This window comes from Squalius cephalus, assembly GCF_949319135.1.
Source record: "Squalius cephalus genome assembly, chromosome: 6".
In the NCBI taxonomy this organism is placed as follows: Eukaryota; Metazoa; Chordata; class Actinopteri; order Cypriniformes; family Leuciscidae; genus Squalius; species Squalius cephalus.
Genome location: NC_137127.1, coordinates 22,248,887 through 22,275,755, shown reverse-complemented (window position 1 = coordinate 22,275,755; position 26,869 = coordinate 22,248,887). Strand labels below are relative to the sequence as shown.

The window sequence follows — 26,869 nt, the reverse complement described above, 5'->3', positions numbered from 1 at the left end:
ATGAACATTTTTCGTCATAAGCCCTATTCAGACAGGATTAACTTTCGAGGGTAGATGGAGTGATGTAATTTTACCACAGGACATCTGTAATGAGTTAATGGCCAATTCGCACGGCATAAGATATCTCATCTAAAACTAGCAGAAGTGGGAGGGGTAACTCGTTGCTTCCTGATATCATGTGCGTAAACACTAGAGATGCACCGATTACAATTTTCTGGGCCGATTCCGATTTCCGATTTTTCCTTAAGTTTGACCTGCCGATACCGATTTTAGCCGATTCCGATTTCATTTTTTCTAACCACTTTACAGCACACACAAATATTTATTTTATATATTTTCTGTAATAGAATATTTTACAATTTGCATAGTTCACACACATCTAAAGTGCAGTGTTGTGGAAGAACCATTTCCTTTTCACATTCAATATCCAATCATTTTATATATGTATTTAGCAAACGAAACGCCTGTATGAAAACAGGGAATGGCAATAAAATAATATATAAATAAAAAATAAAATAAATATAGCCTTGCAGTATAAAGACATTTCTCAAAGCACACACACACAGGCCTATTGCAATCACTTGTACAAACTGAATAGTAAAACAAGTACAAAGTGTCAGTCTTTGTTTTCTTTTCTGACATAGCCTACTCCAGTTCTTGTTAAAACACACAAATTCTGTGCATTTTGGGCACTTTTTGTGTGAAACCCTATTTAGGCTACTTTCCATCAAAAGTGTGCTTTCCCTTTAATTGAGCGTGAGCAGTGCAGCAAATAGACTCGGCGCCGAAACACGCGCTTCACTGCTCGCGACGCTCCTACTTGAAGCTCACGCGCTGCTCCCGCTCCCGTTGTAAAAGCACTCATTGATTAACATGCACGCCGAAAAAAAATACGCGCTTGCGGTCTGAACGGACGTAATTCACGAGGTTTTCTACATGTGCTCCGTGTGCACGTGTGATGCTGATGTTGCGCGATGTTAATCATGCGGCGCCCGAGTGCATTTGTCCGGCATAAAATCGGCATTTGTCAGACTGACCGGCCGGTCGCCGGTTACGGCCGATCACGTGAAAATCGGCCAATTCCGGTCACCAGCCGATCAATCGGTGCATCTCTAGTAAACACATAACCTATATTTATAAAAGAGTTATGTTCGGTCAAACAATGTATTAATTAACTAAAGACTGGATTGTGTTGGTAATAGGCACTTACCTAACGCTAAAAGATGTTTTGTGCCTCTAACAAGTGCTTTCGGTCTTCTTTCTGATCTGAATGGTATGTGGAAAACACTTGAGTTTTACCACAGACTTGTCCCAGTGACAGAGTGCTAGAATGTAACTGAATGCTTTTTCAAGCGTCTCCATACTTGAAAAACTGCAGAAGACTACTTTTAAACAGGAAATGAAGAAATATTTAAGTACATATTTACAGCGGACCTATTCGCACGGGATTAGTATTACCTGAGGTAATTTTTCCAGACCTTTTTACAGAAGGTAAAAGTCGCCGTAATCTTTACTGACATTGTCCGTAATGATTATCGAGATGGCACATTCGGGCGGGACTAAAATCACAGAGAAGCTCTGGTAATAATTACTTTACCCCACCTCTCCATGTTAAACTAGTCCTGTCCCAATAGGGCTATAGTTTTAAAGGCCACACAGACCCCTCTCTTATGCTTGCATGTTTTTACACTGTGGCTATAGGCTATAGGGAATATTTCAAATCGTCTTTGTGAACAGAATTCTAGACTAGATTTTTTGCTTATATTTTAGGTGACAAATTATGTTCACAAACATAGTTGCAATGCCAGGGTGTTCCTATGCAGTTATTGAGATATATGAGTGGCTTTAAATGTGCCTCTAGATGGTTGTTAGGGTGTTCTTGGTTGTTGCTAAGTTCTTAGTTTTTTTATGATTTTTGAAATTTGATGATTTACAATTTTATATATATATACACATATACATAATATTTAATATTGTGTATATATACACACAGGAACAAAGGAGTAAGCAGTGAGTGTTTTTCTTTTTCTTGTCTAATGTTGTTCAATTGAAATGAATTATCATTAGACAGTGGCAGGTTTGTTAGGCTGTGTTTACACTGCAAGGTCTAATGCATGGATACAATATTTTGACACATATTCAATGTTTTTATCTCCCAGCAGTTTATATTTATATTTACATATTACATTTCTTTTATTTTTTTACTTAATACTAAAGGGACTGTGCTTTTGTCATCCCTAGTCATGCATTTGTTTAAATCACTGTTTAAAGGCTAATTATGAGCTGCAGTAATAGTGAGTCTTGTCTTAGTAAACACCAGTAGATATGTTGCTGATTCTGTAGTGTTGTTGGGTGGGATCCATTAGGGGTGTTTCATGGTCATTTCACCCAAACCTGAAAAAAAAAATGTTAAAGGGTGTTGATGGATGCACTGAGAGTGATGTAAATCCCCTCTGAGTAATGCACGCTTTACTTCCTCCACTGATGTCATGCATTTAAAGAGGAAGTTATGCACTGATTCTAAAGGCTACATGACCGGCCAGTGCGCGCGTGCTGTGACATGTTGAAATTTGACAGTCCCTGGGTGCTTGAAGAGATGGCCTCTAAGCATTATGGGAAGTTTATGTTGATGGTGGTATGAAAGCTTCTTTAGAAAACCTTTCTAAAGGGTTTGGTCTGCCAACCCCTTGTTCACCCTTCCCTGCCCCCACAGCTTTCTGCACCAATCGTTAAAAGTCCCATGGGAGCCAACCAAGAAGATGATGAGATGAAAGACGATCAGTGAAGCTGTTTAGAAAGAGAAAATGAGAGTGGCAGCAGTATCAAACCCCTTTTTAAAGTGAATGGCTACATCTATCTATCTATCTATCTATATATCTATCTATCTATCTATCTATCTATCTATCTATCTATCTATCTATCTATCTATCTATCTATCTATCTATCTATCTATCTACAGTGCTATGCATAAGTTTAGACACCCATGCTAAAGTTGACTAAAAAGAGGAATAAAAAATCATCTTTTGGAAATTGAACTTAATGCCTTAATTAAAAAAATTAGGAAAAATCCAACCTTTAAGGACACCAATTTTCTTTGTGAATGAATAATGTATCGTAAATAAATAAATGTTCTTCCTTAAAATACAGGGTGCATAAGTTTGGACACCCCTATGTTAAATTCCCATAGAGGCAGGCAGATTTTTATTTTTAAGTATTTTTTTTTTATTTTTTTTTTAGGATACTATGCATCCTGATAAAGTTCCCTTGGACTTTGGAATTAAAATAGCCCCACATCATCACATAGCCTTCACCATACCTAGAGATTGGCATGGGGTACTTTCCATAAGATCATCTCTCAATGCAAATCAAACTAGCTATTAGGCTAACTGAAATAAAACCATGCCAATCTCTAGGTATGGTGAAGGCTATGTGATGATGTGGGGCTATTTTAATTCCCAAGTCCAAGGGAACTTTATCAGGATGCATAGTATCCTAAAAAAAAAAAATACTTAAAAATACTTAAAAATAAAAATCTGCCTGCCTCTATGGGAATTTAACATAGGGGTGTCCAAACTCATGCACCCTGTATTTTAAGGAAGAACATTTATTTATTTACGATACATTATTCATTCACAAAGAAAATTGGTGTCCTTAAAGGTAGGATTTTTCCTTATTTTTTAAATTAAGGCATTAAGTTCAGTTTCCAAAAGATGATTTTTTATTCCTCTTTTTAGTCAACTTTAGTATGGGTGTCTAAACTTATGCATAGCACTGTAGTTCTTTCCCACAGTAAAGCCATTACAGTCATTACACAGTACACAGTCTTGTACCGTTATTGTCCAATTACAAAAAAAATTGTTTTCTTCAAATCAAAGTCTGTAATGTTGTGATTCACCACATAGCTGGTTGGTTTGGTTCTTGGTTTATAATGCTTTAACAAAGACATTTCAAGATCCTTATGGGAAAAATACTTCCGGAACCAACGCCGCTGAAATAGGGGATGGTACTGTGTACTATTTTAGAACACGTCCTCCTTCTGCCATTGGTTGAATAAACATAGTTCCACACCAGACTCTGCTATTGGTTGAATCAGTAATGCTGTGTCTGTCGGTCGGGATGCTTAAACAAATAGAGAAATCTTTTTAAGGATTCACAGTGTTTACACTTTTCTGAGGAGTCTGGCCAAATGGCCAGTTACTTTTATGTCTCGCCAAAGCCTATTTGTTCACGCATTTGGCACTTGTTAAATTTTGAACCCTTCCAAAGACAGTAAGATGTGGATTTTCATGCAGCAGCATTGCAGTTTCAGCACTATGTGAATGAGAGAGTGTGTGGGAAAATGCTCTGTTGCTTTCAATGTGTGCATTTCTTCATCTAAATCTCATGATAAATATCTATAGGATGATGAGAGACTCTAGGGCTTCAGAAGATGCTGGATCTGTTGATTTTGGAACGATTTATGCAGGATTATGGGGAAATATGAGATGAGTTCTCAGTTCCCCTCACCTGTTTAAACTTTTTCAGTGAGAGAAAAGCATTTGAGAGATGGAAGACCTTGCATTTGTTTTCTCAGGTTGATAGTCTTTCTCTGTCATAATAGCAAATAAAATTTATCAAACAGTCTTCACAGTATGTCTTTTTATAACTGCTGATGAAGAGTCACTATAAATTTCTCCGATCTTGAGCTTCTGTTGTGGTGTATTTTCTCTTCTAATGCCACGTTGAGAAGTCCTAGCGTTTTAGCGTGCGGAATGTGCTGTAAAACACGATGGCACATATAAGTAAATCTGTGACATTGATCCAGTTCTCTTTAGTAGCTCCTCCACCCCAAAGTTGCACCATGTGGCTAGTCTCATTTACATATTAGCACACTTTCTGGATTAGCTTTAAACTAAAACTCTAGTGCTCTCTAGTAAGAAACTTCAAAGAAAAGCAGAAACTGGGATAATTTATCTAATTTATAAAATGTATACATTTCAGATTTAGTTGCAGAGACTGTTAATGAGGACACATGGGGTGGAGTAGGTGCTTAATTTCTACACACTTGAGGATTTTGAGATAATTTGTATATTTCCACAGCAAAAAAAGTACTTATTTTAATGTCACCTTCATATTGTAAAGTGCAAATTGTGCAAAAATCTTTGTGCTTCTGTGAATTTTTTTACTCCGCTTTTTCCTGCACAGTTTGAATCCATTTCTGTGTAATTTCCTATGGCCATTTGTTCTTGTGAAGAGACGTCTATCTTTGACCTTTCAAAAGCTTTAAAAAAAATAAAAAAAATAATAATATATATATATATATATATATATATATATATATTTTTTTTTTTTTTTTTTTTTTTTTTTTTTCAGTGCAAAAGTTTGGGGTTGATTTTTTTTTTTTTATGTTTTGAAAGAAGTCTCATCTGCTTGGAAATCATTCTATTATGCTGATTTGCTGCTTAAGAAACATTTCTTATTATTATCAAAGTTGAAAACAGTTGTAATTTTTATGGAAATAAGGATATTATTATTATTATAATTTTTTTTTTTCAGGATTCTTTGATGAATAGTAAGTTCAAAAGAACAGCATTTATTTGAAATAGAAATCTTTTGAAACATCATAAATTACTCTCGCTTTTGATCAATTTAATGCTTCTTTGCAAAATCAAAGTATTCATTTCTTTAAAGAAAATCTTAATGACATTTTTTTCAGACTTTTTGATGAATAGATTCAGAATAACAGCCTTTTATTTGAAATAGAAATCTTTTGTACTTTTATAAAAGTCTTTACTGTCACTTAGTTTTAATTTCTTTAAAATGAACTGACCCCTTACTTACTGACACCAAACTTACTGAACGGTACTGTATGAATTCCAATACATCAGTTGATGTCATCAAGAATGAACTGATTAAAAGGACAGGTAAACGATGAGACCTGATTCTTCCATATAAAGCAACGGTGTCAGGATTTGTCTGGCCCTCACAGCAATCATTGTACAAAACTCTTACCGTTCTTGTAATATTATGATATTTATATTTTCTCCTTAGGATCATGTCAGTCAGTATGATTTGATGTGATTGGAAGTGTTTCGGGGCTGTGCTGTGTTCTGTAGTGCTGTGAGGCTGTGGTGCGTTGACTGCATCTGTGGAGCGTTTGTCTGCAGGCGTAACGTCTGTCTGTGAGCCCGTCTGTCTCTCACATCAACCCTCCACCGTAGAGAGAGACATAGAGATGGACCACAGGAGGCTAAGTGCCCTGTTTGGAGATTCAGTGGAGCATATGACCTTTAAAAGCAGTTCAGCAAGCAGCTCGTGACTCTTCTGTGTGTGTGTGTGTGTGTGTGTGTGTGTGTGGATTTTCTTGGCTATACTTTAGGGACAAAACTGTCCCTTGATGTCAGCTAAATTACAAAAGACTTCCCTTCGGGGATGTCCTCAAAGGTAAATTGACTCTTAAATTAAGTCAATAGCATTCTGTCTGGAGAAAGAAAAATCTCAAATGAGATCTCTTTAATGTCGGTTTTGTTTTTCTTAGAAAGCAGCAATGATATTATATGGTGAGCAAAAATATTTTTAAGTCTCCTGGTTTTCAGATTCTGAAAAAAAGCATCTTTCAGAAGAGATCTATGCTCAGATTTCCCAAGATACCAACGAATTGCAATCAAAAGTTCTCGAGCTCGGGGACTTCCGGGAGGCGCCATGTGAGAGTAGGATGCGTGCGAAGGCAGCTCCGTAACTTTTCATTTATTTGTGAAGCAACCCAAATAATATTTTATTTTCACGTCATTAAGTTTTAAATACCCATTTAAGATGCCAAATAAATCCAAAAAAAACTACAGAACAAACGACTGAAACCCCAAAGGACACTCAGGATGACAGTGGAAGTGAGGCTAGCACCGTGGCTAACAAGGCAGTGCTAGAGGGGATAGCTGCTCTACAATCAAATTTCCAACAATTTAAGTCAGAGATAGTTGAGGCTATCGACGAGAATAGATCAGTTCTCGATCACCATTAGAGCTGAACTAACTGCTCTCAAAAAAGATACTGATGTCACTATCTCAGCCACGAAAAGCACGGTGGATGTCCAAGCTAAAACAATGGCAGAGCTCGAACGTAGCGCAACTTTTACTTCCGACACGGTCTCCCAACTACAAAAGGACGTTGAAAAGTTAACAAGCAGCGTCTTGCAGCTCACAGAGAAATGTACGGATCTGGAAAGTCGCAGTAGACGGCAAAACCTGCGCATTCTTAATATTAAAGAGGGCGAAGAGGCCGGGCGCAAGCCCGCTGACTTTATTGCGCACCTGTTGAAAAACGCACTTTCGTTGGAAACTCTACCACTGATTGACCGCGCCCACAGATCCTTGAGAAAACGCTCCGACAATACCTCATTTCCCCGGGCCTTCATTGCTAGGATGCCTTACTTTCACGACTGGCAGGACATCATCCGAAAAGCTGCTCAGCTCAAGTCCATCACCTACAACGGAGAGAAACTTCTGATATTCCCGGACCTCCCAGCGGCCATACTAAAACAACGGGCTAAAGACCTGCTTCGAGATCGTCCAGGGGTCCGCTTTGGATTTCTATACCCAGCGAAGTTACGGGTCACACACAACGGAGAAGAAATGTACTTCACGGACCCGGTAAAGGCGTTCGCGTATGCAGAGCAACACTTCGGTGAGGGTAACGTGTCGTCATGATAATCTCTCCTCCGATTGAAACTTTGTAAACAGGCTAATAGAATGTGGGTTGGAGCGCTTTTCGGACAGTTACAATGATGTGCTCCTCTTCTTTTTTTTTTGTTTTTTTTTTTGACGTGACTTGTTTAATACGCATTGTGTATATGCTTCACGGTTCGAATTTGTAAAAGACTGAGCTGCCTATGTTTGCAGACGACCATCTATAAGACCCATAGGAACTGTTCACTGAGCTCCTGATAGTCAGCTAACTTCGGTCAAGTTTATTGTATCTTGGTAAAATTCTGATCTGATGTTTAAGCAAGCCTGTGTTCTCAGGTACGTTGTTCTTTTGTTTTCTCTTTTCAGTTTTGTTGTGATAAGGGATCGCGGGAGGGGATGTTTAATCGGGTTCCGTCTGTGGGTGCGTACCGCGGTGAGGGGAGGTAACAAATGCAATGACTGATGGCTGCCACTCAGAGTATGACACCTGATAGAGGGGTGGGAGCGTTGACTTTTTCTTCCTGGAACGTTAAGGCCTAAACAATCCTGTTAAACGGAGTAAAGTTTTGTGTCATCTAAAATCTATGAACACTGATATTATATTTTTGCAAGAGACACACTTTAAAAATGATTCTCACTCTAAGTTGAGAGCCAGATGGATAGGTCAGTCTTTTCACTCTTCTTTTGCATCCAAGGCTAGGGGTACTGCTGTTTTAATAAGAAAGGGGGTTCCGTTTAAACATAGGGCTACGATTACAGATAAGGAGGGGCGATTTATTATAGTTGCGGGAGAAATATTTTCAACACCCATAACCTTAGTTAACATCTACGGACCAAATTTTGATGATCCTCGCTTTTTTCAAAATGTGTTTTCAAAGATTCCCGATATATCGAGTACTAATTGAATTATAGGAGGAGATTTTAATTGCGTCCTGGACCCATATTTAGACAGATCATCTGCTCAACGTGCTTCCCCCTCTAAGTCCAGGGACTTTCTTAACATGTACATTAAAAACTCTAATGTTGGTGATGTATGGAGGCTAGCCAATCCAACTGGGAGGGACTACTCCTTTCATTCACAAGTCCACAATGTTTATACCCGTATAGATTACTTTCTAGTTGATTTTAAGTTAATTCCTTTTACGTTCAATGCCACTTATCATAACATTCTAATCTCGGACCATAGTCAGAAATTGTAACAACTCAACCATTGTGGCGGGCAGACCCCTATTTATTAAAGGACACAAAATTCTGTGAGTATTTGCGTACACAACTAGAATTATTTTTTGAAACTAATGATCAAGCGAATACTTCCCCTTCTCTCTTATGGGACACCTTTAAAGCTTATTTACGGGGCTGTTTTATCTCCTTTAAGGGTGCAAAAAATAAACAAAATGCAGCGGCTTTACAATCTTTAGAAAGACAGCTTTGTCAATTAGATAATGAGAATGCTACAACACCCTCTTCAGAACTGCACAAGAAAATATAAAATCTTAGATATCAGTACAATAAGATTATATCTGAAAAGTTTTCAAGATCTCTAATGTTTATGAAACAAAAATATTTCGAACTTGGTGATAAGCCACACAAACTGTTATCCAGACAGTTGCGAAAGCTGGAAAATGATCGTATAATTCATCAGATCAAATCAGAATCTGGGAATTACTTATTTTCTCCTTCAGAAATTAACAATCGTTTTAAACAATTTTATAAATCATTGTATGCTAGTAATACAAGTGATGATCCCTCCATCATGGAGACCTTTTTAAACCGCTGTAATCTACCAACGCTAGACCAGGAAGATGGAGAATTTCTGGGAGCTGATCTAACATTAGATGAGTTAAAGAGCACTATAAAGTCACTTAGGGGAGGTAAATCCCCCGGCCCCGACGGAATCCCTTGCGAGGTATATAAAACATTTACTGATCTTTTGGGGCCCTATATGCTTAAAATGTTCTCTCAGGCTCTGGAGGTGGGACGACTGCCTCAGTCGTTTAATGAAGCGGTTATCACAGTCCTACCCAAGAAGGGCAAGGACCCTGAGGAGGTCGGGGGGTATAGGCCAATTTCTCTCATTAATGTGGACCAAAAAATTTTAGCTAAGACATTAGCCATTAAACTTAATACGCTTTTAGGAAAATTAGTGAAACCTGATCAGACTGGCTTTGTTTCAGGTTGTAGCTCTTTTAGTAATCTTCGTCGCTTGTTTAATATTTTATATTCTTCCCAGACCAACCGGTCTGATCTGGTGATTTTGTCTTTAGATGCTGAAAAGGCATTTGACCAGGTAGAGTGGCCTTACCTCTTCGCTCTGCTACAGAAATTCCATATGGGAAATAAATTCATCACTTGGCTTAAAATTCTATATAACAATCCTAGAGCGCGTATATTTACAAACAGAATTTTGTCACCATCTTTTACTTTATTTAGGGGTACTCGACAAGGTTGTCCGCTTTCTCCCCTTCTGTTCGCATTGGCCATTGAGCCTCTAGCAGAAGCCATTCGCTCTGATGAGAGAATTCATGGGCTCCATACTAAAACCACTATAAATAAAATTTCTTTATATGCGGACGATGTCTTACTGTATGTGACTAAACCTGCGTCTAGTATCCCTGTAATCTTAGAAGTTATATAACAATTTGGCTCATTTTCAGGCTACAGAATTAATCTAAATAAAAGTGAACTCATGCCAGTTGGGCTTAAAGATCTTTCACAAATTTACCCAGTTCGTTTTAAAATAGCTAAAGATAGATTTACTTATTTAGGAATAATTGTAACTAGGAAGTTTAGCTCTTTACGAGAAGCCAATTATGCCCCCCTTTTAGAAAAATTGAAAAGAAATATTCAGTTCTGGAGAACTCTTCCTATCTCGTTAATAGGTAGAATAAATGCCATCAAGATGGTCTTTCTCCCGCAACTATTATATCTGCTGCAAAACACCCCTTTATTTCTATCCAAATCCTTTTTTAAGCAACTTGATTCTACTATCTTACCCTTTATTTGTAATTATAAAAACCATAGAATTAAACAACTACATCTTTCCAAACCCAGAAAGGTGGGGGGTCTTGCTTTTCCGGACTTCCGCTGCTATTACTGGGCGGCTAACCTCAGAATTATTTCAATAATATTAAATGATAAAAGTGGACAACTGAACTGGCTCAGATTAGAACAGGATGAATGTACCCCCTATGATCTTGGTGCTGTGATTCTTTCACCAACAAGCTGTAAAAAAGAAATCTACAGATGCAGTCCCGTCATTAGCAGTGTGATTCGTATTTGGAAACAAATTAGAACTCATTTTGGGGTGGAGTCGTTACCTTTATCAATTCCCATAGCTGACAATCCCTCTTTTATACCCTCCATATTAGATAAAGGTTTTCAGCAATGGAGAGATTCAGGAATTCACGCAGTAAGGGATCTGTATCAAGATGGTACATTCGTCTCCTTTGAAAATTTTCGGGAGAAATACAAACTTCATAGAAGTAATTTTTTTAGGTTCTTGCAAGTCAGGAACTATGTACAATCTTACTTAAACAGGTTCTCTACAATTAGCCCTTCTTGTCTGGACACCTGCCTTAATCACTATTTCGGTAAAGGGAAAATTATTTCCTGCATTTATAACACCCTCCAGGCCTCCCAATTGCCCGCTACATCTTCTATCAAGAGTTTATGGGAGGAAGAATTAGGGTCAGAGATTTCTGATGAGTTATGGGCAGATAGCCTGGAAGAGATTAACAGATGCTCTATAAACTCCAGACATTGTCTCATCCAGTTCAAAATCTTGCACAGACTACACTATTCTAAAACAAAACTATCCAGAATATTTCCAGGGGTCTCTCCAAAGTGTGACAGATGCAGGACGGCGGATGCGACCCTGCTTCACAGTTATGCATTATGTCCCAGTCTTCAAAACTTTTGGTGCAAGATTTTCAATGTCATCTCTGAAATCACGAATCAATATATTGAACCAGATGAGTTTTTAATTGTGTTTGGGGTTTCAAGACATGAGCTCTGTTTGTCCAGGTCTCAACAACAATTTCTTTCCTACGGGCTTTTAACAGCGAAAAAGCTTATTTTAACTTTCTGGAAAAGCAAATTGCCGCCTTCTTTCCAGCTTTGGCTTGACGAACTTACAAATACTCTGCATCTGGAACGTATACGGCTCCATCTAAGGAATAAAAGGCAACAGTTTGCTAAAATTTGGGAACCCTTCTTAAGGTATTTAGGTGGAGGAGACTTGGAGGAAAGAGATGATGACTCAATTTGAGTTGGATCAAAGACCACTCCAATGTTGGTAGCTGTTTATCTTTTGTTTGTTTGTTTAAGTTCTCCTTTCCATGCGGTGCGTATCAGACGGATAGGGAAGAGGGGTGGGTGGGTTGTTCTAGAAATTTTGTTAAGAGCTTCTGTATGTTGGAATATATGCATACGTTTGTGTGTAGTTGGCATGTACAGGCACGTTCATGTATAGGCATGTTAGTGAATATATGTGTGTGTACAAATGTATGTATAATATAAATATATTGATTTTGTATGCATAAGGAAAAGACGGAGGATCTTCAGATGTAAATTTGCTAAGAATATCTGTACATTATTTCTCCAATAAAAAAAAATTAAAAAAAATAAAAAAGTTCTCGAGCTCAAACAATTTTCATCAAATTTTGATGAGAAATTGAAATTGTAGGAGAAATGTTTCTAACGCTCCTTTCTCTCTATTCTCAGTGAATGCCATAACGCCACAGACCGTATAAAAGTTCGTGTGTGGGATGAAGACGACGACATAAAGTCCAGAGTGAAGCAGCACTTTAAGAAGGAATCTGATGACTTTCTGGGTCAGACTATCATCGAGGTGCGGATGCTGAGCGGGGAGATGGATGTCTGGTATAATCTCGGTATGTTATGGGCCTCTTCGATCAAAAATCTCACCAAAATTGAAAGGAATCATTGACAAAAAACAAACAAAAAATAATCACCATTTACTCACCCACGTCAAGCTAAACCTTTATGACTTTTTTCTTCCCAAAATAATATATTAATGCTTTTCTCTTCAGTACATTTTTTACCCCATAAAAAAATAAATGAATTTATAATAATAATAAATATTTAGGTAGTTATTTATTTGCTTGTTTGTTTATTTATTTATTATCTGTATATACTGTATAATTAATGAGAATTTGTTTTTATATATATATATATATTTTTTTATTAGTTTTCCCAAAAATCAATGACAGTTAGGTTGCTTTTTTACATTAAAAATGTTTAATTGTCAAAAATATCTTGTCAGAGCACGACTTGATCATTAAAAATGATTTTAAATATAATATAATCTTTTGATTTTAGGTTGAAATGTGATCCATCTGAGCATTACTTGCTTTATTTTGCATTAATGGCTCCAAAAAATTACAAAGACACACCATAAAAGAAGTTCATCCTGTGCTTTATATCAGGTATTCTAGCTTCGCTAATGATGAACTATCCCTTTAATAATAGGAAAGTTGCAGATGGCCTCATTGTTCTGCAGATAATCATTTCTGCTTTTGTTGATGGTTTGTGTGTTGGATTGTTTTCTTTGGCTTGGAGGAGAAGCATGCGTTTTTAGAGCTGTGACTCTGGGTAAACTGAACCGCTGATATCTGTGCCGTCCTTCTCCATCTATCCACATCGAGATGTGAGAAAGATCCAGATGGGAGTTTGTCTGGCCGCTGCGGCCACGGACCAGACATCAATTAGAGCAATTAAGAGATAAAACAAGATGTGAGGAGTATTGTCTGCAAAGTGCCATTTTTCCTTTATTATTTTTAATAGAAGCTGCCCGATTATCAAATTTCAAGTCAATATTAAATTAAAGTGGATTGCAAATCACCGCCAGCAATATTTGAACATGCAGTATATCAAAAGAAAGAACAGAGCCTCTGCTTTTAAACAACAAATAAACATTTTTATTCCAGCTTCATTCATTCATTTTTTTTTCAGTACTTGAATGTGGGTAAGTTTCATAAAAAATGTCAAAGAATATAACTTGCTTAAGCAATGATTTTATCGCTTGTTTCTGCTTCTTTTTTGCCTTTGTTTTGAACCAGAGATTCTGTACTCTTTCAGAAGATGCGTAATAGCGCCCCTACTGTATAACAGTGAATATATGCAGAAAGCCAGAAATTTCTGTCAATGGCGGGAAAGTGTTAACTATGGAAGTTTTTTTTCGCCACAGAATAAAACATTTTAACAAGATATAAACTCGCAACTGTGTGTTATAAAGTTAGAATTGCAAGATATAAACTCACAATTTCATGTTATAAAGTCAGAATTGTGACATCTTTTCTCAGAATTGTGAGATATAAACTCACAATTGCGAGTTATAAAGTTAAAAAAAGATTTTCCACAGTATTGCGAGTTAATATCTCACAATTCTGACTTTATAACACGCAATTGCGACTTTTTATATCATGCAATTCTGACTTTATATCTCCCAATTGCGTGTTATAAAGTCAGAATTGCGAGATGTAAACATGCAATTCCGAGAAAAGAAAATCAGAATTTCGAGTTTATTTCTCACTTTTCTCACTAAATTACGACTTTATATCACTCAAATCTGACTTTATATCACTCAATTCTGACTTTATAACTTTATATCACTTTAATATTTATATCGAGATTGTGAGGAAAAAAAAGTCTGAATTGTGAGATAAAAAGCCGCAATTACTTTGTTTTATTCTGTGGCGGAAACAAGCTTACATAGTTATCTCATAAATTACAGACAATTCTGTCAGTGGCGGGGAAAGCATTTCTGAAGCACGATTCATCGTCGTGCATTTTATACCAACGATAAAGTCTCGCGTTACAAAAGTACAATGGTTGACGTTAAACTTTTAGCTTAGGTTGATGTTCTAAATTTGCCGTCTGTTTCAGTGTTTCAGTGCTCATTGGCCTGCTTAAATTTGCAGTTTGACCTGGGGTCAGATTTGTATAGGAACATGGCCGTACACTGATGAGATTTGGTGTGTGTCTGTCTGCAGGTCACTGTTCTGAGGTCAGCTGCATTACACATGTGCTATTGACAGGGTCAGAGAGGAGGGAAATTCTGCAGCTCTAGCACTCTTCAATATTTCAGTTGTGTTGTTTCTATTTCTTCTGGTCTTATCTATCCTCTGTTCACATGCTCAATTCACCTTTCTTGCTCTTGTTGTCATCTCTCCCTGCAGAGAAGCGTACGGATAAGTCGATGGTGTCGGGGGCCATCAGGCTGAAGATCAGCGTTGAGATGAAAGGAGAAGAGAAGGTGGCTCCGCCTCATGGGCAGTACACATGTTTACACGAGGTATGTGTAAACTACATTTTACAAAACACTGCAAAAAAAATCATGTTCTTCATTAAAATTTTGCATTTTTTCTAGTAAAAATACATAAATATCTTTAATACTCATAAAATATTGCTAGATTTGTGCTTAATATAGCAAAAACCAATGGGATAAATAAATTTTCTCTGTATTTTTCTACGAGTACATTTTTTGCAAATTAAATGTACTTTTAGATTGTTTAAATTTATAATGATATTTTTACTGTAAAACACAACAAAATGTAATACAATTATAAAAAATATATATAAACTTGATATATAATTTATATTTATAAATATTTATAAAATATATTAATTTCACAAAATGTGATATTTAGATTACATATACCATATTTTCTTATTTTTTATGTGTTCCCATATTATATTATATTATATTATATTATATTATATTATATTATATTATATTATATTATATTATATTATATTATATTATATTATATTATATTATATTATATTATATTTCATACCACCATTGGCTGCACAGTGCTGTGGCATTTCTGTCGGTGTGATGACAGTAGGTGGGCACCCTGAAATGTTAACCTTTCCAAGTTGGCTGTGCTGTTGATATTTCTCGACATCTATTCCATATCAATGTTGTTGCAGTTCATGCATAGTGCCTGGCCCCTAAACAGGTCTGTTTATCTCTTGAAATAACATGGCTCTTCATGATTCTTATGTTCCTCTGCAGAATCTCTTCCACTACCTGACGGAGGTGAAGAACGGTGGAGTCGTGAAGATCCCAGAAGTCAAAGGCGATGATGCCTGGAAGGTTTATTTTGACGACGTGTCGCAGGAGATTGTGGATGAGTTTGCCATGCGTTTTGGTGTGGAGTCCATCTATCAGGCTATGACGTGAGTGAAGAACCCTTTCAGTTTCTGATGCTTCATTTGTTTTTTGGAGATCACGAGTCAGTCAAGTCACCTTTATTTATATAGCACAATATGATGTTTCAAAGCAGCTTCACAGTAATAAATAGGACTTTTCAGAATCAGTGATGCGAACTTCATCAAATATGAGATAATTCAAATTCTGCAGCTCTAAAAGACAATAGATAGCCAGTGTAGTGTTGGTTCAGTTCATTAACTGTGAAAAGTGAAACAATTATGGAACAGTTATGAAAATTTTATTCAGCCATAAAGCAGGTCAATAGAAGACAATAGTGTATTTATTCAGCTCAGTTCAGTTCAGTTTTGTTCTATATTATATTATATTATATTATATTATATTATATTATATTATATTATATTATATTATATTATATTATTTAAGTTTTGTTCTCATCCAATAGTGTCAGTGCTGTCAAATCAATATTATTATTGGATATTAAGTGACTTTTACTAAATAATAAGTCTGACATGTGATGCACTGGATAGTATTTAACAGAAAGCAGCCAATAGCTCACTGCATTTTCTGTATTTATTTTGTCCATCTTTAATGCTTTTGAAAGATGACGCTTGGCATTTTTCATGACTGGTGCTGATTGTGCTTGAACAGGAATTTATGAAAGGCTTGTTTCGTGTTGGATCACTCCGAGTCTTTCGATGACTTATGGTCATACATGCACATGATAGCTTTATAAATCACACTGTTTACTAGAATTGCTCAGGCTCCCAGTGAAAACCTCTCACCCTTAACACACACTTTGTCTTTACTGTCACTTTTGTTCAATTTAATGCATCATCCTTTCCTGAACAAAAGTAATTTCTTTCATCAAAAAAACAAAAAAAACAAACAAATATATATATATATATATATATATATATATATATATATATATATATATATATATATATATATTTACAGGTGTTGTCAGGGTGTTTTACACATTCAGGTCAGTTCAGGAGCTTCACATGTTCAGACCTGGGCACATTTAACAGGTCATGTGACAACCTCGCAAAAAAGCCAGATTTGAGCAGAAAATAACAAATGGTCTCTCTGGATTGTAAGTAGTCTTAAAGTGTGTTGTGTTTGACTTGGCCATTGCAGTTATTCTCTTCATGTTTCAGCAAAGCCTCTAAATGCTGACAGTTCCAGTTTAGATGATTGTAATGCATAAAGAAGCTCTAACTTCACATTGTAATTTTGCATACAAACAATATATCTTTACCCTGCTTTGCACATTTTAAACAGACTTTAAAGCAGGGACCAACATTTATTTTTTTCGCCGCATTTGCCAACAGTGGGTGAATTGAGATAAATTACTGGCCAAAATTTTTTATTATTTTTGCATTATTTTTATTGAAAAATATATTTGCTGTATATATAGATAAAAAGTCACCTTAATATTTTTTTTTAATTTTAATTTTAATTTTAATTTTTTATGAATCTGAATCTGAAATGTTTTATATATATTTTTGTCAATTGTACGACTTGTTATTCACTTTGTTTTTGTGCCATGAAGACAGCCTTTCGGCAGGCAATAATTCATTATTCATTAAATTCATTAAATACATAAATAAAGTTACTGGCTAGCTGGCAAATGACTCCAAATACATTTTGGCACTTGCTGAGTGTAAATTTTGGATCCTACGTCTAGAGTATTTCTTGTTGATCCAGAGAAACGTCAGGTTCTGCTGTTTGGTCGATTTCTGACTTTTAAAGCATCCGCTGATTTGTGCTTCTGTTTTAGGATAATGGATATTGATTAATTCAATAAATGATAGTCTTCCAGCAATGAGTGTTCGGTACTGAATCAGGGGAACTGGCCTAAATGATTAGATGTAGAAATATTTATACACCTCAGGAAATCATTCAGCACCACCTTGTAGATAATCTTTTATTTTGCACGTATATCTGCTGCATATGAGTGAGGTCACTTCTTCAGGTTAAACTTTAAATCTGATGGACGATGTGTGGAGATGATCCTGCCCGGAATGGCACAGGGTCTTTTCGTGAAGCTACTCGCACCGTTTCCAAGGATGCTTATGTTTGCCCTGATGACCTTTCCTCAGCCCTATAATCATTAACAAAGTCATGTGAAATGTTCCTGATGTTATTAGAGATGCAGCCCATATTTTTTACCATTCAGCACTTTTTATTGCTGAAGGGGGGGATAATGATTTCAGGGTGAAATCCTCTGCCATCAGCAGCATGTTGGTCTGTAGATGCAGAACATCACAAATGAGCCTGTTGAGAGCTTTCTGGAAGGAGATGAAGATTAGGGATGAGTTTTTAGAAATCTCCAAAAAGGCCACAAACATTGAAAAACTATTATTATAATTTTTTTTTAAATAAGTATATAAGTTACAAAACTATATAAGTTACAAAACTATAAATGTTGTACCTTGAACTGCAAGTTGTCATTAGGAATTTAAGGAACTAAATAATTCTGGTTCATAGTCTGATTTACCCTTAACAATTCCAGTGCCTCAACAATTATATTCTTTTATTACTTTTAAGAAAAATAATTTGTCAAAAATAATAATGACTTAAGTTCATTGAAAAGTCAAGAATTAATTCAGTGAGTCATTAGACTGATTCAAACTAATAACACATCAGAGTCATTTTTCTATGTAGGGATCACGCTCATTGTGTGTTTGCATTATTTTCTGGCACACTTTCTCTTTTATTGCATTTAATTCAGACTGTAAAATCAGATAACATATACTTTCTTTTGTATTCCTCAATCAATTCATTATATACAATGTAACATTTATTTATTTATTTTTTATTAAAGAATGCCTGTTTTCCTATTCATTTTATGTAAAAATTGTATAGGGTCGCTAACGACCCAAGGTGTAACAGTGTAATTTTTTTTTTTCTGCACGACTATAATTGAATATTTGACGACTGAATAAGTGCAATTCACCTTTATTCCACAAGGTGGCAATGATGAAGTGACATTTCACTCATAGTTACCGCAGGCAGAAAACAAAAGAATAGGAATATCATCAGCAAAACTTGAAATGGCGCAGCGATTTACTGCAGAGGGAGTGTTGAACGCAGTCAAATATTAGTGTCACTGTCTGATGGTCGATCTGGCGATCAAAATACTGATTTTGAAGATGTTGAAAATGATAGTTTTGAGAATATGTTTGAGATTGCGAATATGAGCCAGATGCTGAATGTTCTGGGAAATGAGCTCTGACGAGAACAGTGATGATGGTTTAAAACATCTGCTCAAACTGAACCCTTCCAAGCTCCAAAAGATAAGAAAATATGCTTTATTTTATTCTTCTGTAATTGTTACTCTAATATCAGGAGAGTTTTATATTATCGCGTCAGGTAGAGATCCATCCATGTTAGATATGGATTTGGGTCGCTAAAGACCCAAATATGTAATAATGATTGGTGAAACATTCATGCATTTAATGGTTAAATTAACTTTAAAGGTCCCGTTCTTCGTGATCCCATGTTTCAAACTTTAGTTAGTGTGTTGCTGTTAGAGCATAAATAATATCTGTAAAATTATAAAGCTCAAAGTTCAATGCCAAGCGAGATATTTTATTTAACAGAAGTCGCCTACAGTGAACGGCCCGTTTGGACTACATCCCTCTACTTCCTCCTTTAATGATGTCAGTAGAACAGTTTTTTGACTAACCTCCGCCCACAGGAATGCTCCCTCATCTCTACCGAAATTTGTTTATGTACTTGCACACTTCTTATAACTTACTGTGTTTACTCAGCTCTTACGGTGATTTTCTGAAGTAAAACTGACGCTTCATCTTTTGTGTGATGTACAATAAACTTTATTAAACTCATCAGTATGTTTGATCATCATTCAGACAGCAGACTTGTAGGCTATTAATAAATAATGGATACATACAAGCAGATGACAAATACATTATAATAACCGTAATTAAACTACTAAACTATACCTGTTCCATCTCTATACAGTACTCTGACTCTGTAGGCATTATTGTCCGACTCCGGGTCGAAATGAACACCGTTACTGAGAGTTTCTGATATTATCTTCATTCCGTGAGATGAAATTGTCCTCAGAGACTGAGCGCAAGCTTGTGAGGCTCCGCCCCCTGTGTCGTGCAGCAGCAGCTTATTTGCATTTAAAGGGCACACACTAAAACAGCGCGTTTTTCTGAGCCCCAAAAAATGACAATTTAAACATGCTCTAAAAAATTATCTGTTGGGTATTTTGAGCTGAAACTTCACATACACACTCTGGAGACATCAGAGACTTATTTTACATCTTATGAAAAGGGGCATAATACAGGACCTTTAATAAGAACAATCCAAGATTCTCAACCATAATGAAAACAGATCACAGGAGTAACTCATTACCAGATGATATCCCAGATATTGACGTCACGTGGGAATTTAAGACCTGGATTGGAGGGAGGTGCGCAGAGGTTAAAGAGGACAGCAGATAGAGAGAGAGAGAGAGAGAGAGAGAGAGAGAGAGAGAGAGAGAGAGAGAGAGAGAGAGAGAGAGAGAGAAGACGAGTCAATACTTGCTGGCAAGTTTTATTTCTCTGATTTACAGCGAAGCTCTGCGAACCACTGGAGCAGCAAGACAAGGATTTTAGTAATGAGGAAAGAGCAAATGGTCATAGGCTGAAAGGAAAGCAAGCGGTTACCAGGCAACAGGAAGTCAACATTCTCCATCAAATATAATTTATTCTGATTTAGCCGTGAGCATCTTTCAATCATGTCTGAAATGGGGAGGAGGGAATATGGATGGAGGAAGGGATAACTCTTCACCTTTTCTTGGAGGCACAATAATTCTTCATTCCCGTGCGTGTCATGATGGGCCGTTCGGGCTCAGAGGTCATGCTATCAGAACTAATGAGGTCCAAATCAATGTCTGCAGGTACTAATGTACGGTTGACACGTCTTTATGGCCTACGGTTGCAGACTTATTGTAAAGAACAGAGATGTAATATTATCAGGGGTGTTTACTAAAGCAAACATCACCATTCTTACTCATGCTTATAGGAGTTTGGTCAAATCATTATTCAAGAAAAGCGAATGAGGAGGCTATCAAACTTCAGTGAGTGTGGTTTCTGTCATGGGTAGTTGTAAACAAAGCGCACAACAGGAATAATCCAAGAAACAGTCTTTAATTCCAAAATACTCAGGAAAACCCGAGACAGGACAAGGAGTGCAAGAACACAGAGTATAAATACTAGAATAAATGAGGGAACTAATAAGCTAATTAATTGGACGACAGGTGTAATGAATCAAACAGACACAGACTAGAAAAAATAGGTCAGCTGACAGGGCACACGGGTAAAACAGGACAGAACCAAAAACACAAAGAAACAAGGTAAAAACAGAGCATTCATTTTACAGTTTCAGTCTGGTTGGGTTAAGTAGGCATGGCTTTAATATGTGGGTTGTTTTAAGTGGGTGTGGCTTCAGGGTGTGGAAATTATAGTGGTCTATCCACATTAAGCATGCTATTTTAATATTACCGGTATTTATAGGCCTATATACTATTGTTGTTTTTATTATTATTTTGAATATTAACTTTTTATATGTTCAGTTTTCATTTTATTTTAATTTTTAGTAATTTTTTATGTGATTCTGTCATTTTTATCAGTTAAAAAATAAAATAAAATCGGTAACAATTTATTTTACAATGTCCTTGTTACACATGTCATATGTAGTTACTACAGTAATAACTATAAATTGTGCATAATTACATGTAACTAACCCTAAACTATAGGGCTGGGCGATATGGAGCAAAAAATATATCTCGATATATTTTGCTATATCTCGATATACGATATATATCTCGATATCTTTACAGGAAAAATAACCCCCCAAAAACTACTGCAAAAACAAATATGCCAAATACCACAAAGTCTTTTTTATTGAAGTGCAAAGAGGTAGGCAGTTCATGTAGGAACAAAGTGCTTCTGCGACATTTTTAAATAATATTTTTTTTTTATAATTAAAACTAACATCATAAAGTAGGATATTTTTTTACTTTGAGCAATTCTGGAGCTATAATTGACTCTTCTAAGGAGCATATAAAACAAAACAGCTCCTTGGAAAAAATGAAATGTAATATTGTAGTAATTATAAACAAAGGTTTATTTTAGTTCAGATTAACATTTGAGGCAATTGTATTCATAATGTCAAAATAAAACCGACGTAATGTTCCTTGAAGGCATTATAGCCTACTATTCCTGCCGAACTTCCATGGTTGCAGTTAGTGTTATTACTGTAAATCCATGGTGAATGTTGCAGATCTGTGGACACTGGATAGTTAATTCATGGCACAATATGTTTCTCCTGGTTTCCACGTCAGCGCTGTTTGATCCGTTAATAACGGAGAAATGCGAATGTTTCTCACTAGATCTCGCAGCGATGTTATTACTTATGCTTTCTTTACTTGATCTCTTTGCGCTGTGTAGTAACAGTGTCGCATGATCACGATCGGCTCACGCTGCACTGGTCCAAACTGATAAACGGTCCTTCAACCACACAATAACGAGCAGTTTCGTTCCGCTTGCATTACGTTTGCCATTTGATGTTGGGCAATGTTGTGGTCGCGCCGACGTCTCTTACATTATGAGCGCGCTTGCCACACGCAACGCGCTTACATTTGAAATAACGAAATTTTGGTCGGCAGGAAAAATGCGTACCGAAAACCAAACCGAAAGCCTCGTACCGAACGGTTCAATACGAATACATGTATCGTTACACCCCTAATCTCCATATAATGGAGCCAGTTGTCCTTTTTTTTTAGATGAGTTCTGTAGCCTCCGGGCTGGTTGCGGGCACCGCCATGTTGAACATGCGACAACACGCGAGGGGAGGGGGAACAAAAGCAAGGAGGCGGGGGCGAGCACAGCACAGAGAAGGCAAACAAGCAAAGTGGCAAAATCAGAATTAAATATAAACAATATATCGATATACGATATGTCAAAATCCATATCGTGTTTAAAAAAATATCTCGATATATTTTAAAGCTACACTGTGTGATTTTTACCCCCATCTAGCGGTGAAATTATATATGACTACCCAGTGAATATTTGTTTCTGTTCCTCTCAATTCCGAGGGCGTTTTAACTCCTACGGTGGCCGTATTATTCCAAGATTAACATGGCTTCCAGTTATCGACTTCGTCCATGACAATAATAAACAATAGTCTAAAATGAATAAAACTACAGGACAGATGTCAGGAGGTAAACGTCACCCTTGGAATCGGCTATCCCAGCATAATCAGATTAGGCTAACCTTACAATGTGTACAAAGTAAAAGCAATTAAAAATAACTAAAATTTACAGTGTCCTTTTTTATATATAGCTTAAAAAATTGCGCCTTTAAAACTATTCATCACCTGTGATCCGTCGCAGCACAGATTTATGTTACAAGGTAAACAATACTTTTTCACCATTGACGCGAGGATGAAGTTATACTAGAGGTCGTTCTGGCGTTATGCACAACCATGCTATGGTTAGACCTATTTTTTACAGTCTATGGGTTAGACAAGCAACTATAAAAACTTCGAATTTACACAAATGAATTACAACAGGCTGAATTACCTGTCGAGAAGAAAGCAGGCAACCTCGGCGTCCGTTTTAAAATCTTTTCTCCTCATGAGCTGTTTCCATCTGGGAAAAGTTACTCCAATATTGACTATGGTCTTGCTGATTTGTCTGTCGCGTTGACGTTTTTTTTAATTCTCTCTTTCAAATGTGAGTACGCACGCACACACACACACACACACACACACACACACACACACACACACACACTATCTTTCAAATCTGCCGGCACTCGCGAGCTCGCGAGTAATCTCCCCCTCGCATTCGTCACGGTGTCACTGAGTGAAAAACGCAAAAGGCGAAGCTTGAATTTACAGGTGTGTCCCTCTTTGGCTAATGTAGTTTCAAGATGGAGGGGCAACATGGCGACTGGCATTCGAACCCCACACCCGTATGTACTTTCAATGGCAGATTATAAACTTAAGAGAATACTTTATTACTTGAAATAAGTAAATATACATTAATGAGCACATATATTTTTGAAAGAACTAAGTGTTTTTTGCTAAGAATCAACTAAAAAAGTTACACAGTGTAGCTTTAAATATCGAGATATCGCCCACCCCTACCCTAAACCAAACCCTAATCCTAACCCTGTAGTAAGTACATGTTGTTGATTCATATTACTCAGTACTTAAGATATAATTACACTGTAATGTGACGTAGTTTTACATATATTTTCATTTAAGTTTTAATAAGTGTAGTTCTTCAACTTTTTAATAACTTTATTTATTTTATTTTATTTTTATTTTATTTTTTACCACAAACAATTTTTAATACCTGATGTTCAACATTTGTGTATGCAAGTGTGCAACTTTCACATGGACAGATTTCTGCATTATTTTTCATTTAGTGTATATCTTGAACAAATGGCTGGCTTGTGTCTGTTTGGTGCTTAAGATCCAGTTGAATAATTTGTTTAGAGCCGTTTGACAGTAATTTAATGCAGGATATTTTTAGTTTGCTGCTTTATCAAATTTATTTATTTATTATATATTGTGTGCTTTATTAAGCCTACATAAATTATTTACATTCATACATTATTATATACAAAAAGAAAAAGAGAAAAATGTGTTTATGTGGACCATATGTTTATGTGAAATGTTCAACAAAACAAATAGTACTGTATTATGTGAGTGAGTGTGTGAGAGCAGTGCACATGTGAGATGCTTTATTGCACTGTGTGTGTGTGTGTGTGTGTGTATAAGCCCTGCAGGCCTGCTGCTATTTTTAGTCGATGTCTCTCTTCCTTCTTCTCCTACAGTATCTCGTTTTCGGTCTTATATCTTTCTTTAATGAATCTCCTCTAACAGTGGCTGACATTGCCGAGCAATTTCCTGCACTGCCCTGCGGCTCGACACATGAGCAGATCTGCGTTGTGCTGTCTGTTAATTCTGACATAAGATGGATCATGCAGTTCATTTCATGTGGGCATACCTCAAATAATCATTTACATGTGTGTCATGTTCACTACTGCTACTTAGTAAAATGTACTAAAAAATAAATAAATTTTATAATTTTACTAAAAAAATTGTAAAAAAAAGTTTTTACTAAAAAATACTTAATTTTCAATTTGTACTTTGCAAAAAAAAATCATATTCTTAATCAGTATTTCAGTAATATTATTTCTGTGCAGTACAGAAGTCGTTATCTATGGGGCATTTAGGAAACAGTCTGTATTCAGGAGTAACTTTTTGTTGTTGTTTCAATGCTCAAGGGAAGTAAATTCACAGGAATCTGATATGAAATATACATTAATATGGATGGTAAACTGCTCATGAGTGTGTTTATGACCGAATCTTAACATCTGTCTCTCTCTCTCTCTCTCTCTCTCTCTCTCTCTCTCTCTCTCTCTCTCTCTCTCTCTCTCTCTCTCTTTCAGTCATTTCTCTTGTCTCTCATCCAAGTACATGTGTCCCGGTGTTCCTGCGGTGATGAGTAACCTGCTTGCCAACATCAATGCCTATTTCGCTCACACAACAACAGCAACCACTAACATCTCGGCCTCTGACCGATTTGCTGCATCCAACTTTGGGGTTTGTCAGTCTCACTGCTTTTGGATGGGTGAATGATACATGGGATAGATAAATAGACAGACAGACAAACAAATGGACAGATGGATGGACAGACATATATACAGATAAATGGATGGATGGATAGATAGACAGACAGACAGACAGACTGAAGGATAGATAGATGGATGGTTGGATGGATGAATATACAGACAGAAAGATGGATGGATGAATGAATGAATTAATTAATGGATGTATTGATGGATGTACGGATGGATGGTTGAATGTATGGATGTATTGATGGATGTTTGGATGGATAGATAGACAGACTGACAGATGGATGGATGGATGGATGGATGAATGAATGAATGAATGAATGAATGAATGGATGGATGGATGGATGGATGGATGGATGGATGGATGGATGGATGGATGGACAGACTGACAGATAGATATATGGAAGGTTGGATTGATGAATATACGGACAGATAGATGGATGTATGGATGAATGAATAGATAGATGGATGGATGGATGGATGGATGGATGGTTGGAAGGATGGACAGACAATGAATTGTTGGATAGATGGATGGATGATATGTTGATGATTGAATTGATGAATGAATGAATGAATGCACAAACAAAAGAATAGATGGATGACAGGATGCATTACTGATCTGCTTTCTGTGACTTTGGTTTTCTGCAGAGAGAAAAGTTTGTCAAACTCTTGGATCAGCTTCACAACTCTCTGAGGATCGACCTCTCCAAGTATCGGGTGAGTTAAAGCACAACCGTCAAACCGAAGATCTTAGCACACATATATCTCTCAGACGCTACGCTGCTCCAGATGGATTTTCTATTTCAGAGACATCAGAAAGAAAAACACTCATCTATTATTCATCGCCATGGAGATAATTTGACCCTTGCATCACTTTTAGTGATCCCCTACCTTAATTTACAAAGACATTCAAACACCTATACAAGCTCTTCACAGAACAGAAGGTCCATTTATACACGTACAAAGCAATGATTTGAGAAAGTGTCTCAGAAAATCAAAGATTGTTCTTGACTCGTGCTGACCTTCTTGCTTTTATACTAATTGTGTCTCTAAATACGTCACGAGGGAAATGTCTCTCAGTCTGACAGTTTGTTTCTTCTGAAAGGACGCTTTTGCAGTCAGATCACATATTTAAGTCTGTGGCTTTTTCGTAGATGTGCAGTCCGTCTATATCTGTGTGTGAGCTAGAAAGCATTGACAGGAAGCTCACACACACACACACACACACACACACACACACACACACACACACACACACACACACACACACACACACACACACACACACACACACACACACACACACACACACACACACACACACTCTACTGGCA

The 26,869-nt window shown here is 36.6% G+C and overlaps 1 protein-coding gene across 2 annotated transcripts in view; it reads left to right on the top strand.

Annotated features, from left to right (window-relative positions):
- The window catches only part of unc13c (unc-13 homolog C (C. elegans)), a 558,188-nt gene that overhangs the window by 70,323 nt on the left and 460,996 nt on the right, over positions 1–26,869 (top strand). For both annotated transcript variants that reach the window (XM_079873953.1, XM_079873952.1), the window contains exons 10-14: positions 12,384–12,553; positions 14,861–14,976; positions 15,703–15,866; positions 25,350–25,503; positions 26,184–26,252. In XM_079873953.1, coding sequence (XP_079730079.1) covers positions 12,384–12,553; positions 14,861–14,976; positions 15,703–15,866; positions 25,350–25,503; positions 26,184–26,252 — 673 coding nt within the window. The remainder of the gene's footprint in view (positions 1–12,383; positions 12,554–14,860; positions 14,977–15,702; positions 15,867–25,349; positions 25,504–26,183; positions 26,253–26,869) is intronic.